This window comes from Triplophysa dalaica, chromosome 21 (genome assembly GCF_015846415.1).
Source record: "Triplophysa dalaica isolate WHDGS20190420 chromosome 21, ASM1584641v1, whole genome shotgun sequence".
Classification (NCBI taxonomy): Eukaryota; Metazoa; Chordata; class Actinopteri; order Cypriniformes; family Nemacheilidae; genus Triplophysa; species Triplophysa dalaica.
Window position 1 is genome coordinate 18,712,030 of NC_079562.1, and position 20,470 is coordinate 18,732,499.

The 20,470-nt window shown below is 38.5% G+C and overlaps 1 protein-coding gene across 10 annotated transcripts in view; it reads right to left on the minus strand.

The window, feature by feature from the left end:
• The window catches only part of znf740a (zinc finger protein 740a), a 64,156-nt gene that overhangs the window by 42,778 nt on the left and 908 nt on the right, over positions 1-20,470 (minus strand). For 8 of the 10 annotated variants that reach the window (XM_056734369.1, XM_056734367.1, XM_056734362.1 and 5 more), the window contains exons 2-5: positions 18,061-18,201; positions 4,563-4,721; positions 4,213-4,404; positions 1,495-1,641 (exon numbers count right to left, since the gene is read on the minus strand). In XM_056734369.1, the coding sequence (XP_056590347.1) occupies positions 1,495-1,641; positions 4,213-4,404; positions 4,563-4,607 (384 nt within the window). In that variant the 5' untranslated portion in view covers positions 4,608-4,721; positions 18,061-18,201. Of the gene's footprint in view, positions 1-1,494; positions 1,642-1,720; positions 1,883-4,212; positions 4,405-4,562; positions 4,722-18,060; positions 18,202-20,470 lie in introns of those variants that run through there. The other 2 variants (XM_056734361.1, XM_056734366.1) reach the window with 2 other exon arrangements.

Genomic DNA, 20,470 nt, shown 5'->3' on the forward strand with positions numbered 1-20,470 from the left:
AACGGTTCAACGCATCATATTTTAATTATCCATATTGAAACGTGGGTTTTGTTAAAAAATGTCAGAAGTAAAGTAGGAGTCAGGAGCATTGACATTCAGAACTAAATAAAGGGAGACATATCTATTTATTCACCTCTGCTCCTGTGTGTTTGCAATGACAGTGCTTCACTAATTAGTATTTTCTTGATATTTCTTTATACAGACCCATCATTTCTATTAATTTTCCATTAAATATTGTGATATGATGAGTTTGAAACTCCATTCAGCTTGTTTCTTCTGCTATCGTTGTTATGAGCGCAGGTATCATGCTGCTTTCTCCTGGGTCCTACAGTACACACAATATCTCACAACACATGCAGACAGATGATTTGCTGAATTGTGTTGCGTTTAGGGTTGGGCCGATAGACGATGACATTGTCCATTGCCAATGGTTGACTGCCATCACGATGTTGGGCTGGCATCGTGATTCCCCTGCATGACGTAATTTTCATCATCAGGAGGGTCCACTGTCGTCCGCACATCCCTTCCGCGTTCAGTACATCCCCAAGACAAATGTTGACAGCCGAGTCCACAGTATGACATTCTGACATGTGTCAAACTCGTCCATTCATGCTTATCCGCAGTTGAGTAGGATTTGGAAGCTGCGTGACGCGTGTGTGCACGAGACAGGGACGGACATAGAAAGTGAACGCAAACAGTGAATCGTAGGAATGCGCTCATGTTGTGAATGAATGAGGCATTTATATAGCGCTTTATTGTGTATTGCTGTACACCCAAAGTGCTTTACATTTACATGTGGGGGGTATCTCCTCAACCATCCCCAGTGTGCAGCATCCACCTGGATGATGTAACGGCAGCCACAGTACTACGGAGCCAGTGCGCTCACCCCACACCAGCTATAGGTGGCGAGGAGAGAGAGCCAATTCAGAGGGTGGGGAATATAACAAGGCCATGATTGACAAGGGCCAGTGGAAGGAATCTGGCCAGGACACCGGGGTTACACCCCTACTCTTTACGAGAAGTGCCATGGGATCTTTAATATCCACAAATATTACAGTTGTGTAAAACTAGAAAAAAACCCACCCCTTTAAAGTTTTGTTTATTCTGAACTAGGAAACTTTTACCTCATGCCCCCAACGTGCCATGACCTCTATTAATGTTATTCATTTGATATAGATCAAAGAAACATTTACTGGTAAACTCAATTTTAAATTTGTTTTACATCCGTACTTTTTTTACATTTCCTGATCACTTTAATAAAAGGGTGATAATATTGATAACCCTGATACATTTTTTCACTATAATCGTGATCTGAAATTTCCACAGTTACATCTCTATTCCTACGTCACACATAAATTTTCTAACATCACATCATCACATAGTTAACAAGATTCGTTTTCACAAACTTTCTGAAGTCTATGCCTGACTGAAAATACATTCATAGGATTGTAATAAAACACTTCGACATGCCCCCTGTTCCCCGCCAACATTTACCTTTCCTGCTCGCCCATCGTGCTCTCTCATTTTACAGGGTGTTCCCGATTTCCTGTTCTTTTTCTTTAGCTGCATGTCTTCACTGGGTCGCATTTCCTTCTCATCCAGTAGTCGGGGAGCAGTAAAATCACCATCCTTGCGCAGCAGCTATAAGACACAAACACACAAAAAATAAAAGTCCTACAAGGCACCACACACTGAGTAAATGAGTTGTTTAAATGTTTACCATCAAACAGATTTCAACCTGTTTAGGTTTTGTGCAGATCAAAGGCAATCCTGAAATCTAGGGAAAGAAAGGCTGACACAAATATATAACTTACAGCTCCAATCCACAACCTTTTAATTTTAATTGATAAATAAAAATACATTTTTGAGCAAAGCAAGTTCCTCTTTCCTTCATTATGTAATGTCCATAAACACAAAAGAGAGGAGTTTTTCAAATTTGTGAATGCTGTGGTGCTGCAAGTGGTGGAGTGTAATTTATTCCTACAACAGTCACTTTGAAGTTCAAACGTTTGAACTTAAATTTAAAGTGACAGAGTCTGTGCTAAAGCAAGAGTTAATATTGATAGGGATCCTGAGAGTTGGCTCAGACATCTGAAAGGATAAATAATGATGATGCAATGGTGGGTTTTCCTATTGAACAGATAATATGTCACTAATGTGATCTATTGAACTACGCTTACGTTTTCATTTGGTCCATACAAAAGCGGCATACATATATACATGACAGGGCCCGAGGTGCGAAAGCCCTATTGTTTCCTAAGTTTTTTTTTTCTCAAGGTTTCGGGACATTTTGGAGGCCATAACATGCTCAAAAACTACTTGGCACAAAAATTGGCACAAACAACAGAGTTGTCAGCCATTGAGAGTGCAGGGGGGACTCTGTAATGCCACCTTGAACGTCAAAAAAATATTTGTGCATAGATCACGCATACATGAAAGGACACATTCAAATCTTGGTACGTATATACAGTATCTCACAGAAGTGAGTAAACCTCTCACATTATTGTAAATATTTTATTATATCTTTTCATGTGACACCACTGAAGAAATTTATCTTAGTTACAATATAAAGAAGTGAGTCCCCTCAAAATAACTCAACACACAGCCATTAATGTCTAAACCACTGGCAACAAAAGTGAGTACACCCCTTAGTCACAATGTCTAAATTGGGCCCATTTAGCCATTTTCCCTCCCCGGTGTCATGTGATTCTATAGTGTTACAAGGTCTCATGTGTGAATGGGAAGCAGGCGTGTTAAATATAGCGTTATCGCTTTCACTCTCTCGTACTGGTCACTGGAAGTTCAACATGGCACTTCATGGCAAAGAACTCTCTGATGAAAAAGATGGTCTTGGCTATAAGAAGATTGCCAAAACCCTGAAACTGAGCTGGACCATACAGTGGTTTAACATGACAGGTTTCACTCAAAACAGGCCTCGGCATGGTCGACCAAAGAAGTTGGAGCACGTGCTCAGCGTCATATCCAGAGGTTGTCTTTGGGAATAGACGTATGAGTGCTGCCAGCATTGCTGCAGAGGTTGAAGGGGTGGTGGGTCAGCCTATCAGTGCTCAGACCATACACCGCGCACTACATCAAATTGGTCTTCGTGGCTGTTGTCCCAGAAGGAAGCATCTTCTAAAGATGATGCACAAGAAAGCCCGAAAACAGTTTGGTGAAGACAAGCAGACTAAGGACTGGATTACTGGAACCATTTCCTGTGGTCTGATGAGACCAAGACAAACTTATTTGGTTCAGATGGTGTCAAGTGTGTGTGGCGGCTACCAGGTGAGGAGTACAAAGCTTAGTGGGTCTTGCCTACAGTCAAACATGGGGGTGGGAGTGTCATGGTCTGGGGCTGCATGAGTGCTGCCGGCACTGGGGAGCTACAGTTCATTCAGGAAACCATGAATTCCACATCTACTATGACATATTGAGGCAGAACATTATCCCCTCCCTTCTGAGACTGCGCCGCAGGGCAGTATTCCAACATGATAACAACCCCAAACACACCTCCAAGACGACCACTGCCTTGCTAAAGAAGCTGAGGGTAATTGTGAAGAACTTAACCCTATTTAGCATCTGTGGGGCATTCTAAGGCGGAAGGTGGAGGAGCACAAGGTCTCTAACATCCACCAGCTCCGTGATATCGTCATGGAGGAGTGGAAGAAGACTCCAGTGGCAACCTGTGAAGCTCTGGTGAACTCTATGCCCAAGAGCGTTAAGGCAGTGCTGGAAAATATTGGTGGCCACACAAAATATTGATACTTTGGGCCCAATTTTTGGCAAATTTACACTGTTATACAGGCTGTACACTCACTACTTTACATTGTAGCAAAAGTGTCATTTCTGTGTTGTCACATGAGAAAATATTTACAAAAATGTGAGGGGTGTACTCACTTCTGTGAGATACTGTAGTCCTCATTAACCAGAACAACTTTTGCATTGACACCCAAAGAATCCCCCTAACAGGAAGTCGGCAATTTTGACCTTAAAAGGATAAAAAATACTTCCTATGGAATTTATGCAACTGGCACCAAACTTGGTGAACATGATGCCAAGACATTGCAATTTATTTAACCTTCACTATCTAATCATTCATGATGCTGCACTAAAATACAAAGAAATGAAGTTAATAAAACGGCATGATAACTGTTAAATAATTATATTAAATTGCATGTTTAGTATTTTAGTATTTGTCAAAAACCAACTTACCAGTGGGGAACAGGACATGCCCGTTGGCAAGACCATGTGTCCTTGCATACCGCGATCCTGTGCATCCCGCTGAGCCGAGCCATGGCCTGAGGCTGGACCCAACGATGACATAATCTTTTTAGGAGCAGTGATAGAGCTGGCCTGCATCAAAGCCATGCTGGACAAGACTGCTTCACACCCTAACAGCCCTGCCTTAATATACAAGACAGAAAAAGGACAAGACAATTAATTCTTACAGAAAGGGTGTACTTGATGTAGTCATCAGAATTACATATCCTGGAATTTCCTTAGAAATCAATTACAGCTATCAGTATGGGAAACTAAAAAAACGTCCTATCATAAAAACCAACCCATTTCATATGGTCACGGACAGAGCTGCCTGGCATGTGTGACATGGCTTTGGACAGCAGGTGCAAGACAGGTGAGGTGTGTAGATGAGACGTCAGTCAAGACCAGGGATTACACACTATGTCTTTCCGGCCTTTATCATCTGGCACTGATGTTTTTCCCTTCAAGAACATAGAGATAAGATGAATTAGAAGATGACTACAAGCATGGGACATTTACAAAGCAAATACATTAAGTGCATAAGTAATATGCAAGTTGATAATTAATTAACCTTTTTTTTCCAAGTACATTTAGCCAATTCCTAACCACATCAATCTTAATAACTATATTAATATTAACGGTCTAAATAATTATTTAATTCATAAGTGATATATAATTGTTAGGTTTGAAGTGGAAAAAAAACGTTATTTTCAGGCGTGCATAATTATTAAGCAAGATTTCTTTTACAGGTATAATGAGTCAAAAGGTAATTTATATAGAGCTAAACAATTAATCGAAAAGCAATCAAAACCGACATTTAGAACCTCCAACCAATGTGATTTCCCCATGCCGATTATTTTCATTACTTTCCCTTTAACATCCATGTCGACGGGTGCCGCTACATCACTTTTTTTCTTATCAGAGCAAAGAGACTTAAAATAGTCTTTATTTCTGGGCGTACACATATATGTTTTTAGACATTAATAGAAATTGTAAGTGGCCTACTTTTACATGTGAACACTCACAATAAATAAAGAATATAAACGTATTTCTGAAACGCATTACAAAACTGATCCAAAATTCTGTAAATATGTATTACACAAACATGAAAGGTATGTCTAAAGAAAGCTTAAAATGTCAACTTATAAATGATCCTTATTCAGATTGAAATTTTAAATATTCTGTTTACGTAATTTGCATGAAAGAGAGGTACAGTTGATTTAAGACATATTCTTCCTCATCTGCTCCCGTTTACTGATCAAAGGACTCTTAGTCGAAAAATGTGCGTATTGGAAAAATACAGATATAATGAAACATGTTTACTTTATACTTCTTTAGACAGACTACTGAGTTTTTGGCTCTGTTCAACTATAAAACTTTGTCTGTTTCTTTCAAGCAACAGCCAGAGCAGCGGGCAGATGTGTCGTAAAAATTGGGGATAATACTCCAGGGTCCTAACTGTTGCAAAAGGGTTATCCTGAAACGGGTTGGAATCCTCTAAACAAGTAATGTTTTCTTTAGGGATGCTCATTTCGTTTAATTTCCCTAATCGAGAACCAACGCTCGTTATCCGAACATTAAAGGACAATGGATTTTCTTGTTTCTAGTTAAAAAAAAAACTTATTTTAACATGTTTCAAGTCTATCGTCCAACGCTGTCTCTCTTCTCACGAAACGACTGGATTTCTTCCGATTTGGTCTGTCGTGATTGGTTCCCCACTTAGAGTGTGTGTGTGAAGATGTCCCACCCATACCATATACGCAAATTCTGCTCCTCAAGTTGTTGTGATTGGTCTGTCCCCCTCTCAGTGCATGTGAATTCATAAGCTTGGGCTTTTAGCAATAAACAGTAACAATGGCGTCAACTTCACTTCATCAGTTAAAACATGTGGATCAATTGAAGTGTAACAGAGCTCTGCTATTGCATACTCAAACGTCAATCTTTGTTGAGATCACGTTTTTTCTACTATGCCGAGGGAAATGACACCAGACCGAATGGCGTCAGACCGGTTATCACAAATAACAGAGTTGGATAATGAAACAAGCAGATTGACTAGGAGACTGCAAGCAGGACTTCATATGACATTTCATTGAAGTGTTTAGACAGAGGTATGCGCACATACACACAATATCAGTGTGTTTCACAGAACAGCTTTCACAGCCGATGTTAAAGTCATGAAAGCTGTTATTTGATTATTAGTTATCTTAGAATGTGTGCAGCTGAATTCTTATTACCAGCTGTAGGACTGTGATGAAAGTGAAAGTAGTTTAGCTCGTAGCTCAGTCAAATGTTTACGATCTCTAATAACCGAACACTACTCCAGCGGAGTACTTCCTCTTCTCTAAAGAAGTCCTCGCCCATTTTAAGGCATATTCCTTTGGGCGGAGGTTATTAAAAGCACTCGGAATACTGACATAAGGAAGTAGAAGGCTGTAGTCCGATCCAGCCGTTCTCTGTAGTCCTTGAAAAGTGAATTCTGTTAAAGACAATATCTCGCTTGGCAATGAACTTTGAGCTTTACCACTTCGCAGGTATTATTTATGCTTGTAGTGGAGTAGGCAGGACCGTGGTTCGAGACCTGAGTAATTGTTAATGAGCGCCAGTTGTGCGCGCACTGGTCTCGTATAACGTAGGAGATCGGGAGCATAAGGGAACGAACGACCGGACCGTCGATGAGAGAGGAGCGGGCCCGAACATGTTTTATGTTTGTATGTATGTTCTTGTGTTTGGCAGTCAACCGTGTGGTGGCTGCCGGCTGTTATTATTTATTTTAAAACTTTGTTTAATATTACTTTTGTTCCCGTCTCCTTCCTTCCTTTTATTGAGCATTTCTACAATGCTCTAACATCAACATTACACACTAACTAAAGATTGAAAAATCGACAGCGAGTTAGCGATCTGCATAGTTCAGCTGCTAACATATAATATGTGCATAAAATACACGGTTAGACGCTGGTATTTAACACAATAAAAGTAACGTTACATAGGTGGATTAGGTGTTGTAGACTTGTCAATATCGTTCATAAATGATTACTTTTATTTTGTCTACATACTAGTATTCTCGATCCAGTAAATGATGGGTGCGAGTTTAACTTTAATGGTTATCTATTTTCCACTTTGGCTTCAAACTAATATGGAAAACGTGAGGATTTTATTAGAAGCCGCGTTGGTCCGACCACAGCACAGTCCAGTTGATAAGAGTTGTCATTTCTGTAGGATTTGAGAGATATTAAATTTGTAAACAAAACATTTTGTGATTTGTTTTGTTCGCCGGCGGTCGGCCGTGAGGGGCTGCCGGCTTTTATTATTTGATTAAAATGTTTAAATGTCTGCCGGTTCCCGTCTCCTTCCTTCCTTTTATTGAACCTCTCTACAGGAAACAATTCACGCTGCTCGTTTGCGCTATATCGGGTCGTTTATATAAAAAGATCCAGTGAAGAGGGAACGCACAGCAGAATTAACAACATCGCAACGCCTTAAGTCCACATATCATTCACCGTGTAAGGTTCGTCCTACGGTTTTTCGTAGTAGCCAAATGATTTTGCGTGTTTTAAAGTGCTTCATTCTCAAGTCTGCATTATGCAATTAAAATGTTGTTTTTTATGTGATTACAAACACCGTGTCTACACCGGATGCGATAAGAGAAGAAACAATAGAAAACATTATAATTTTAAATGTTGTCCACACTGGATGTGGCGTCCTGTGTAGACACTGTGTAAAATGTTATTTTTATTCATCTTGCTTTTGAAAAACCTATTAAGAATGTTAAAAAACAAACTGATTTTTGTCTTTTGAGACTACATATATATATTTGTGTGTGTGTGTGTGCGTTTAAACATTTAATGTGCAGTGTTTTATTTTATCAATAACTTGAAAGTGCTCTTTAAATTATCACAGCTAGACTATGAACTTCAAATACAAGGTTGGCAACTACCGCCAGGAACTATGATCTGTAGGTTGCTCTGAAGTTGCTGTAAACCAGAATAGAGCAACTGGGGATACTAGACGGCTTAAAAAAGCAAAGAGATGTGAGGTAAACTTTCTCCCAGACAACCCACTTGGACAGACTGATTCTTTCCCTTTCAAAATTAAAAAAGAAAAGGAAGCATTACAGGAGGAATTGAAGAAGAAACGTCTCAACATGGCATTTGTTGACTCAAAAATGGAATTGACATTCTTGTTGAGAAGAAAGAAGATAGGTGAAGAAGAACCTCTTGTAGCTGATATCCTAAAACAATGGCCAGCATTGTTTTTTGGAAGATTAAGTAAATTATAAAGATTAATTTGTGTTTTGCTCCTTGTAAGATGAGTGGACTAACTGTACACTTACTGTATTCTTATTGTTAATTATTTCTTTTTTAGATATGTGCTGAGTTTAACAGAATCACACAAATAAACCTGAAGAGTGCATTTTTCTCTTCTCTGGATATTCATGCACCTAGGATGATCAAGTTGTATAGGGTACACGGTTGAGCACATGAAAATGATATGAAGACCCTCTTGGACCAACTTGATTAATCAGGTCATTTAGAGTGTGTTCCTAAATCTGTCATTAAGGACCTTTTATGATTTGTTTGTGTGTAACTTAGGTATTTGAGAATCAACCTAAACACAGGTTTTAGTATATCATTTTTTCCATATTTGTCTTTCTTTGTCTCGCAGACCTCCGATGTTCTTGCTCACCGAAAGGCTACAGCTCTCAAAAGTCTACCTTTGTTTATGAGGGAAAAGGCTAAACATTTCCTGAAGACTTGCCTGCTAAGATGATTTATCAGCACATACATTATTACTTCAAATCTGTCTCCAGATCAGGGGGTAACAGCTTTGTCTTGAATCCAAAACTGCCATGACATAGGAGACTAAGTTATGGTATAAAGTAGTTTATTCAATTGAAATTTTCAGTGTTTGGATTTCTGATTTCATCTGAAGCACAATACAAAGTGTTATTCTAAAGACAGATAATAGTCAATATTGCTGTATAACACTGTCCTTGAGATGGAGACATTCCATCTGATCATCAACCTCTGGAAAAAAAATACAGCACAAAACACTATCATAAGATTGAGCAGTAATGTAGCAAAAACCAAAAGGCAGGTGATATAAATATCAAATAACACACCAGGAAATAAGTACAGATAATATAAGCAACAAATTAAATGATTTGCTTACCATTGTGTTTTTTGCTCTTACTGTCTGAATGCATAATTCAAGTTACATGAAGTTACATAATTCAAATAAATATGTTTTTTGACCTTGTTTTATGCTGCTTTTTACTGCAGGAGAAAGAGCCAGGAGAAAATCATATAGAAGGGATGAATATGGGGATCTTAATCATCGTTGAAGATGATGTTGCGACCATCCACTCAAACCCAAATGTAAGGTGCCTGTCTCTGGTTCTAGAGGACCATTATCGTGCTTGATAATGTGCAAGTCCTTCCCACTGCTATGGCTCTTCTCTTTGGCTTGATTTATGCCTTGAACATGAACTATCATAAAGGACTCAAGTACACCTTTGAAATGATTCAAAAGGTGTTTATTGGTCTTGCCCCTAGTGCTCAGCAAGAGTCCAGTCCTTCAAAATCAAACTTTTAATGTCTAAATAGCTGGATACGTTAAGCAAGATAAGGGCAAGAACCATGCTCTTCCTGTTGTTCCAGCCGATGTTTCCATAAAAGTTCAACATGTCAAAAGAGGAAATCTTTTCAGTTTTATGTTATGTACAGTTGAAAGAAAAAGTATGTGAACCCTTTGGGCTTACTTGGATTTCTTCATAAATTGGTCATAAAATGTGTTCTGATCGCACAGTCTGCTTAAACTAATACCGCACAAACATTATACGTTTTCATGTTTTTATTGAACACATCATGTACACATTCATAGTGCAGGGTGGAAAAAGTATGTGAAACCCTAGGCTAATGACTTCTCCAAGAGCTAATTGGAGCCCGGAGTCAGCCAACCTGGGGTCCAATCAGTGTGATGAGATTGGATGTGTTGATTAAAGCTGGCCTGTCCAATAAAAAACACACACCAGTTTTGAGTTTGCTGTTCTGAAGAAGCGTTGTCTGATGTGAACCATGCCTCGCACAAAAGAGCTCTCAGAAGACCTACGATCAAGAATTGTTGACTTACAGAAAGCTGGAAAGGGCTACAAAAGTATATATAAAAGCCTTGATGTCCATGTGTCCACGGTAAGACAGATTGTCTACAAATGGAGAAAGTTCAGAACTGTTGCTACACTCCCTAGGCGTGGTCGTCCTGTAAAGATGACTGCAAGAGCACAGCGCAGAATGCTCAATGAGGTGAAGAAGAATCCTAGAGTGTCAGCTAAACACTTACAGAAATCTCTGGCACATGCTAACATTTTTGTTGACAAATCTACAATAAGGAAAACATTAAACAAGAATGGACTTCATGGGAGGACACCACGGAGGAAGCCACTGCTGTCCAAAAAAAACATTGCAGCACGTTTGAAGTTTGCAAAAGAGCACCTGGATGTTCCACAGCACTACTGGCAAAACATTCTGTGGACGGATGAAACCAAAATTGAGTTGTTTGGAAAGAACACACAACGCTATGTGTGGAGAACAAAAGGCACAGCACACCAACATCAAAACCTCATCCCAACTGTGAAATATGGTGGAGGGGGCATCATGGTTTGGGGCTGCTTTGCTGCCTCAGGCCCTGGACGGATTACTGTCATCGACAGGAAAAATGAATTCCAAAGTTTATCAAGACATTTTGCAGGAAAACTTAAGACCATCTGTCCGCCAACTGAAGTTTAACAAAGGCAGGACAACGACCCAAAGCATAGAAGTAAATCAACAACAGAATGGCTTCAACAGAAGAAAATACGGCTTCTGGAGTGGCCCAGTCAGAGTCCTGACCTCAACCCGATTGAGATGCTGTGGCATGACCTCAAGAGAGCGATTCACACCAGACATCCCAAGAATATTGCTGAACTGAAACACTTTTGTAAAGAGGAATGGTCCAAAATTTCTCCTGACCATTGTGCAGGTCTGATCTGCAACTATAGGAAACATTTGGTTGAGGTTATTGCTGCCAAAGGAGGGTCAACCAGTTATTAAACCCAAAGGTTCACATACTTTTTCCACCCTGCACTATGAATGTTTACATGTTGTGTTCAATAAAAACATGAAAACGTATAATGTTTGTGCGGTATTAGTTTAAGCAGACTGTGTTTCTCTATTGTTGTGACTTAGATGAAGATCACAACACATTTTATGACCAATTTATGAAGAAATCCAAGTAAGCCCAAAGGGTGCACATACTTTTTCTTTCAACTGTATAAAACACGGGTGACCCTCGTAGATTTGTCTGCATATCACTGAATGAGGACATGAACACATGAGTTTCTTCTCGAGAGCTGCTCTTAAAGTTTATTTTACAAATTTCTCACTATTTGAGAAGCTGCTGTCAAACACACAATGAAGCATCTTTGTGACAACCTGCCAACATAAAAGTCTTGTTAATTTGAACCAGATGATAAAATAATTTACTTGTAGTAACCCAGGGCTGTCACTATAAACCGACGATAAATATCATGTGAATTATGCACAACTTTTAAGTGATGTACGGGAAAATGCTGCTGCATCCGAAAGCCAGAGGGCGCTCTGGTGCCGAAACTCCAATTACGCACTGCAGAAGAAGACAAAAACATATTCGAGCATCTAGGAAATGCCTATGGACATCTTTTTATCACTGGTACTCAAGCCTCATCAGGTATTTTTATGATAATAAAATAAAGTATATTAAAAGCACATTATTAGCGACTTAAGCTCGCACTGCTTTCTGATCGAGCGGCATTTCCTACAGCTTCACAGACAAGCTGCGCATTAAAAAAAATATTGAAACATTGCATATCGCAGCCAGCTTGAATTCAATAGGATTGACTGGTATCGCGATAAATTATCCTGCAGCCATATGGAAAACTTTAATATTTGTTAAGATAAGGTTAAAAAAACACTGTACAGTGTTTATTTGGAAACCTGCATGTCCTTTATTGTGTGTAGTTATATTTTATTTATATTTTCTGTTATTTACATTTCAGTGATTGACAAATTTTGTTTCAATGACAGTTACTGTAACTTACTTTGAAATGTGGAATTAAAACGCAAAATGGAAATTTGTCTGCCAATGTTTACGCCTTTCTGATGCTTCTACTGCCTCCGTAGCCCCGCCGGTGGTCCACCGACTCAGGTTGGCATGTCAAAATATTACTGCACTTTACTGTAGTAAATACTAAGGCATAGTATTAGTATAGTATAGGGGTGGGTGGAATGACCAAAAATCTGTTTCACTGAATGAATAGTTTTATTTCACGATAACATTATATTTCACGCTAACAATCTCCTATTTTAGATCTATATCTTTTACCAAATTTTTCTTAGATTTGTGTTAACTAATTTATTACAGTTCATTTAAATGCTCACCTTTGTTAAAATTTAGGCAAATTAAAATGTACTAAGACAGGGTTTTTCCTGCATAAAGAAATCGAAGGCGGCGGCCTCAATCAAATTTCGTGCCGCCTCAGACTCGTGTCAAAATAATGTCAAATGTCTTCACAAAAGAACACTGCGTGCATTAAACAGATTGTCATTTGTAATTGAAGTAGTGGCATTATGCTGCAACGAAGGCGCCATTTCGTTACCAGCACATTGAGACGCAGAGTTCAGTAAAATATCTATAGGAGCTGTATAAGCTGTTTTTCACACCTGTTCAGGTGTTTTAAATTTAATTTCTTGAAAAGGTTTCCTAGATTAACTTGCTGTACATCATTGTAATATTTTTAGCTGTGCGGTTGGCTTGTTGAATCACCGTTATTCTGTACACAGCGAGTTTTGGCCATTATGAATGCCCATTGCGATCAGAAAGACTCGCAAAACAAATGACTCATTTGAACCAATTATTTTAAACAGAATGTAAAGCTGTGTCCCAAATTACATATTATACTGTACACTATGCACTTAAACTATGCACTCAACCATCTGGTATATACATTTCAGAAGAGTAGTTTCGTCCCAAATGGATTACTAAAGGGTTTTATGATAACCGGAAGAACGCCAAAATGACGTCTATCACAGGTCACAATGTGTGTGAATAAAAATATACTTGTGCATTTTCATTTAATTAAATCTGCATCTGTTTTGCCCAGCATTACTTTATTTATTACTTCATCAGATTGAACCGTTATCACTCTGCGGGAGAGTTTTGCTTGTCTGATAGCCCCGCCCCCCCTTTTGCGACCGTGTAGTGCGTGAATTGTCCACATTTCCAAACTTATTATTTTCGGTCGAAAAAGTACATCATTCGTGTATTTACAGTGCACTTCTTTTTTTGAGGATATTCAATGTGAAGGCACTACTCAATACAATTTATACTACAAAATGGCATAGAATAGTGCATAAGTTGGCTTAACCAATGGTCTGCTTGCCGTCTCGCGTTACAGAATACACAAAATATACAACATGTAATAATCCCTTTTTACAAACAACATAAAATAGAGACTGTGTCTGTCCCCCGGATTAGCAAACATAAGATATTGCGTAAACCTCTTGAAAGTAATTTAATAAACGTTAAACAAATCAAACATGAACAAAATACAGATAATCAACTGTTACGACTCGGATTGCTTAATATTAGATCTCTCTCAAATAAAGCACTATTTGTTAACGATTTGATAACCGATCATAAAATAGACATGCTTTGTTTGACAGAAACATGGCTAAAGCCAGATGATTATATTACTCTAAATGAATCCGTTCCCCAAGATTATTACTATAAACACGAGCATCGTCTAAAAGGTAGAGGCGGAGGTGTCGCTGCACTTTACAATAATTCTTTTATCACCTCTCAGAAATCTAATTTTAAATACAATTCTTTTGAAGTCATGGTACTTAACGTATCGACACCTAATACTGAGGACAAAACATTTTTAAAATTTATTCTAGCTATTGTATATTGGCCTCCAGGGCACAACACAGATTTTATTAAAGATTTTGGTGGGTTCTTATCAGAACTAGTAATGGCCGCAGATAGAGTCCTTGTCGTCGGTGACATTAATATCCATGTAGACAATGATACAGATGCCTTGGGACTGGCTTTCAAAGACACTCTTAACTCCATGGGCGTTAGTCAACATGTGTCAGGACCCACTCACCTTCGTAATCATACTTTAGATTTAATACTTTCTTATGGTATAAATGTGGACGATGTTAAAATCGTTCAGCAGAGTGAAGATATTTTGGATCAATATCTGATATTATGTTTGCTTCAATGGCCTACGGCTGCAAATGCGTACGGCAAATACGGCTACCAAAGATGCGTTTCTCGATAATCTGCCTGAATTGTCTAAAATATCTAGCATGAGTAAAAGCGTTGACGATTTTGACACTACTATTGAAAATTTTAACTCTACTTTCTCAAAAATATTAGACACAGTTGCTCCTCTGCGTATAAAGAAAATTAAAAATAGCAGCCCAACACCGTGGTATAATGAACACACTCAGACTCTAAAAAAAGCGTTCCGGAAAATGGAGCGCAACTTTAAGAAAAATAATTTAGAGGTATTTCGTATAGCATGGAAGGATAGTACTCGAAATTACAGGCCATAAAAACTAGTGGTCGACCGATTATCGAATTGGCCGATTATCGGCGTCGATATTAAGGATTTAGCCGATAATCGATATCGATCATTTTCAAAGCGGATTTGCCGATAAAGTCATTTAATTTTGAAATGCGCTTTTTGGCTCTGACGCAGTCAAGGATTTAGCGAGAGCAGTCGGAACACGTCACTCTAGGGGTTTGCCTAGAGTAATGCCCGCCCACTGCCCCTCTAATTTGTTGGGACTAAGTCACGAGTCCGGCCAATCAACACGGGAGGCTGCGGAACAGAAAGTCTTTTTTCACTGTCACACCGAAAGCGCTGCTTCGGGTTCATGCTCTATGAGGTAAAGCAGCATCAGACGTTGAAATAAATCTCAATCCACTGCACTGAAGATGCAAAACACTTCAATATAATAAGTGCCTTAATTTCGGAGCAGCTTTGCGGGTTTCCTGCAGGTTCCGCGGGATTTACGCATTATTATCATGTAGATATAATTCACATCCTCAGTATAACAATGATTTGCTCTGCAAGCGAGCAGCACACTGCACACGCGTTTCTTGTAATTGATCGAGCTGGCGTTTTGCATGTCACTTAAAATGACGCCATTTCAAAAATACAAGACATTTTAAAGCATAAAGAACTTGAATCGTCGGTCTTCAGTCAGAGCCCTCTCATGCTCATGTTATAGCTTCATGAAAATATTGCGGTCTTTTCAACAACATACACAATAAAGCTATGAAGGCAATTCAATTATTTACACTTAATATATAAATTCAAATTGTGCTAGTTAATCCAATGATTAGCATAATGATTAATTGAAAAGTATTGTATGCAATGTTAAAGTCATCAGAACATATTTTTTTCCATAAATAAATATAATTTGTTACATTCAATTCATTTTTTCATTTGTTGCTTGTTGTTTTTTACTGTGTTGCTTGTGGTTTACAAAATGTTCACAGAATTCTGCTGGGTGCTCCCTTCTTTCTTTTATTAGTATTAATATAAGTGTTATGATTAAGATTTCTCAGTCAGAATTAAAAATATTTCAAATGTTTCAGAGCATGTGTTCTTAATTTCTATATAAATTTACGTTTTTACGCCATATATATATCGGTTCAAAATATCGGTTATCGGTCTAATTTGCATGGAAATAATCGGTATCGGCCTGAAAAACACATATCGGTCGACCTCTAATAAAAACGTCTAGATCCGCTTCTTTTCAACACTAATAGAGGAACACCATCACAACCCTAGGTTTTTTTTAACACCGTGGCTAAATTAATAAAAAATAAGTCATCATCGACGTCAGATTCTTGTTATCAGCATAACAGTGATGAATTTATGAACTACTTCACGAGTAAAATCCAAGATATAAGAGAAAAAATTATAACAATGCAACCTGTAGTGAAATCCGCTGAACAAACTAACTACAGCACCCCTAAGGAGAAATTGCAATTATTTTCTACAGTAGATCACAATGAACTGTCTAAAATCATTAGATCATCTAAATCAACAACATGCATGCTAGACCCTATACTAAGGCTGCACGATATATCGTTTTAGCATCGATATCGCGATGTACGCATGCGCAATAGTCACATCGCACGAGGTGCGATGCAGGGAAAGTTTTTCTTTCTATATTTGCCTGATATAAAGTAATGAATTCTGATTTATGGGTGCTTTTTTTTTTAAAAGCACATGTTGTTGCTTCACGTTTTTGACACGCAGCCTCTGCATGCGTGCGCATGGCGAAATGAGCGAGGAACGGGAGAAAAGCACCGAAATGGACGACTTGGTCGCAAAAAGAAGCGCATCGTCAATTATTTGGAAATATTTTGGCTACAGAAAGGATGATGTTGACCAAAAACAGGTACTTTGTCGGGAGTGCCATGCAGTAGTTGCCACAACACGCGGAAACACAACTAATTTGTTTGATCATTTAAGTCGGCACCACAGAGCTCTGTATGACGAGTGCAAAGTTTATTTTGTCACTCATGTTAATTCCCTAATGTGACAATTATGTGTCCTCTTTAGTGTAGCTCTGTTTTAACCTGGAATACATGCATATAGCATCCCCCATAACTAGATCGCTTCTAGACGCCAGACTGCACTTCTTCATTCACAAATGAGCTCCCTTATTTTAGGGAAAGAAGCAACATTTATTATTAAATAGCAATAAATAAAAAGTCATTTTCAGGGTTTCACATCGTTTACTTTCCATGAACATGCCCACAAAATCACCCAAATTATTCTTGAATCAATTATTTATTTTTGGAGAAATTCAAGACATCTGATGAACAGTTCTGTATTTCTACACATCGCAATATATATCGCAGGAAAAAGAATATCGCAATGTACGTTTTTTTTTTCAATATCGTGCAGCCCTACCCTATACCTACAAAACTACTGAAAGAAATGCTCCCAGAAATTATAGATCCTCTTCTCAGTATTATTAACCCATCTCTGACATTAGGACATGTGCCTAAAGCATTTAAGGTGGCTGTTATAAGGCCTCTTTAAAAAAAAAAAAAAACTTGACCCTAAAGAACTAGGGAATTACAGGCCTATATCGAATTTACCTTTTATCTCTAAAGTTCTGGAAAAGTAGTTTCAACTCAATTATGCTCCTTCCTCCAAAGGAATGACATTAATGATGAATTCCAGTCTGGATTTCGAGCATGTCACATTACAGAGACTGCTTTGATCAGAGTTACAAATGATCTGCTTTTAGCGTCTGACCGTGGCTGTATTTCATTATTGGTGCTGCTAGACCTCAGTGCTGCATTTGACACCATTGACCACAGCATACTTCTACATAGACTCGAAAATTACGTCGGCATTAACGGAATAGCATTGAAGTGGTTTAAGTCTTATTTATCCGACCGTTTGCAATTTGTAGCAATAAACAATGAGGTGGCCCGCAAATCACAAGTCCAGTACGGTGTACCTCAGGGCTCAGTCTTGGGGCCTCTGCTCTTCGCATTATACATGCCACCTCTAGGAGATATAAAAATTAGCTTTCACTGTTATGCTGATGATACTCAACTTTATATTTCCTCGAAGCCTCATGAAACCCAGCAGTTCCATCGGATAAAGGATTGCATAGTTGACTTAAAAATGTGGATGAGAAACAATTTTTTACTACTAAACTCGGACAAAACAGAAGTGTTACTTACTGGACCGAAAACTGCTATGCGTAACAACCAAGAATACTGCTTAACGATTGACGGATGCCCCATAAAATCCTCGTCATCAGCAAAGAATCTTGGCGTTGTATTCGACAGTACTCTGTCATTTGAAAGCCATGTCGCCAACACCTGAAAAATTGCATTTTTCCATTTTAAGAATATATCCAAATTACGTCATATGCTGTCACTGTCAGATGCAGAGAAATTAATTCATGCATTCATGACATCAAGACTAGATTACTGTAATGCACTTCTAGGTGGTTGCCCTGCGGGCCTATTACAAAAACTGCAACTGGTTCAAAACGTGGCAGCTCGAGTTCTTACACGTACAAAAAAGTATGAGCATATAACCCCGGTTCTGTCAACCTTGCACTGGTTACCTATAAAGCATCGCATTAACTTTAAGATCTAGCTTATAACCTATAAAGCCCTACATGGTCTAGCGCCGCAGTATTTGAATGAACTTCTATTGTATTACAGACCTCCACGTACATTACGCTCTCAGGCGTCCTGTCAGTTTGTTATACCTAGAATTTCGAAATCAAGTGCAGGTTGTAGATCCTTTTCTTATCTAGCGCCTAAACTTTGGAATATTCTTCCCTGCACGGTCCGGGAAGCAGACACACTCTGTCAGTTTAAATCTAGACTAAAGACTCATCTTTTTAATCTTGCATACACTACAACTCCAAAATATTAATCCTCAGAGGATTTAGGCTGCATTATTTAGATCAACCGGAACCAGGAACACATCCAACAACAAATGATGTACTTGTTGCATCAAAGAGTGCAGAACAGTACTCTACTCTCAGCCAGTCTTGTCTCTTTGTTCCAAGGTTACCGCAGGATGCAGTTCATGCCCAGACCTGATGGCAGAGCTGAGAATGGGAAGCGGTGACCTGACAAGAGCTAAGAGGATAGAGCTGGATAAAGGACGCGACAACTTTGTTTTTCCTACAACATTTCAAATGCTATTAGATTGTTAATGATAATCTTAAATCCTTAATTTTTAAATTTTTAATCAAGCCTTGTTGTGCAACCACTGTTGAGCTTGTGCAGAGGCAGCAGCTTTTGCCAGAGGGGAACTGGAATCCCCTGGTTGGGCCTGGGTTCCCCTGAGGGTTTTTTTCTCGATGGGAGTTTTGGGTTCCTCACCACCATTTGCATATTGTTTTGCACTATATGCCTGGCCGGGGGGGCTGCTTTAGAATTCATACTTGTATTCAATGTGTCTCATGTACAGCTGCTTTGTAACAATGAAAATTGTAAAAAACGCTATATAAATAAAGTTGAGTTGAATAAGTGCTTGATTTTTTGCGTGACCGCAAGGTTGGGGTTCGATCCCAGGGGATTGCAAATACCTATGTAAAATGTATAGGATAAAGCAATGTAAGTCGCTTTGGATAAAAGCGTCTGCCAAATGCCTAAATGTAAATGTAAATGAAAATGATTTGGGACGCAACTCAAGAGATCAGTGAATCATCCAAAGCACAGTGAACTACAAGAAAACATGCGTTCTTAATGACCTTTGCTCATTTTGTTAGACTGGACAATTATAAGCTAAAAAGGCAGGGCTCAACATTAACGCGGAATCTATGACACGGCACTGCTTTTTAATTTTAAACTCTCCACAAATTCAGTGTCGACCTGTGCCTTGAGGGTTTATTTTACAAGCGTTTTACTGTTTGAGTGCAAACAGTATCGTCAAACACACAAAAACTAAAGCGTCTATCCGTTAAATTGAACACTCAGGCAAAAAATACTGCAGTGTACTATAGTATTTGCTATTGCAAATTGTAGTGCCCATTGTAGTAAATTGATAAAAAAAACTGCATAGTATAGTAAAGTTGTTTCACCTTGGCTCGCCTAAAGTTAAACTTTATTAAAACTGTTAAAAGCTTTACAAAACGACCGGACTTCTGTCATACGTTAGAATTAGCTTTTTTTTAATGCATGCGCAGATCCCTGCATCCCTGCACGAGCACAGAAAAAAATATGTTTGATTTTTTTAATATGGGTGAATTAATTCACACAGTTTTTTTTCATATTAGGCCCAATTTGCAGAGCGCGAGTTAAACACGCCTACTCCTTTACATTCGCGGAATACACAGAATAGAAAAATCTTTTTATACCTGGTCGCACTCATCTGTGAATGAATATATTTTGACTTTTTAGGGTTTTTTTACTCATAGATGTCAAAGAAATCCTGTTTAAAACCTGAAAATCTATATATTTTTTTCCATCAAGCCTGTTAACTAATAGTTATAAAATGATTATACACAATTAATAGTAGTTATTTTGACTGATGTGTTTAGGAATGGGTCAAAATTTGCTTGGTAAAAAATATGATCAAAATATCAAATTGCATAATAATAATGCATCCACTGTACATTCAGGTTTT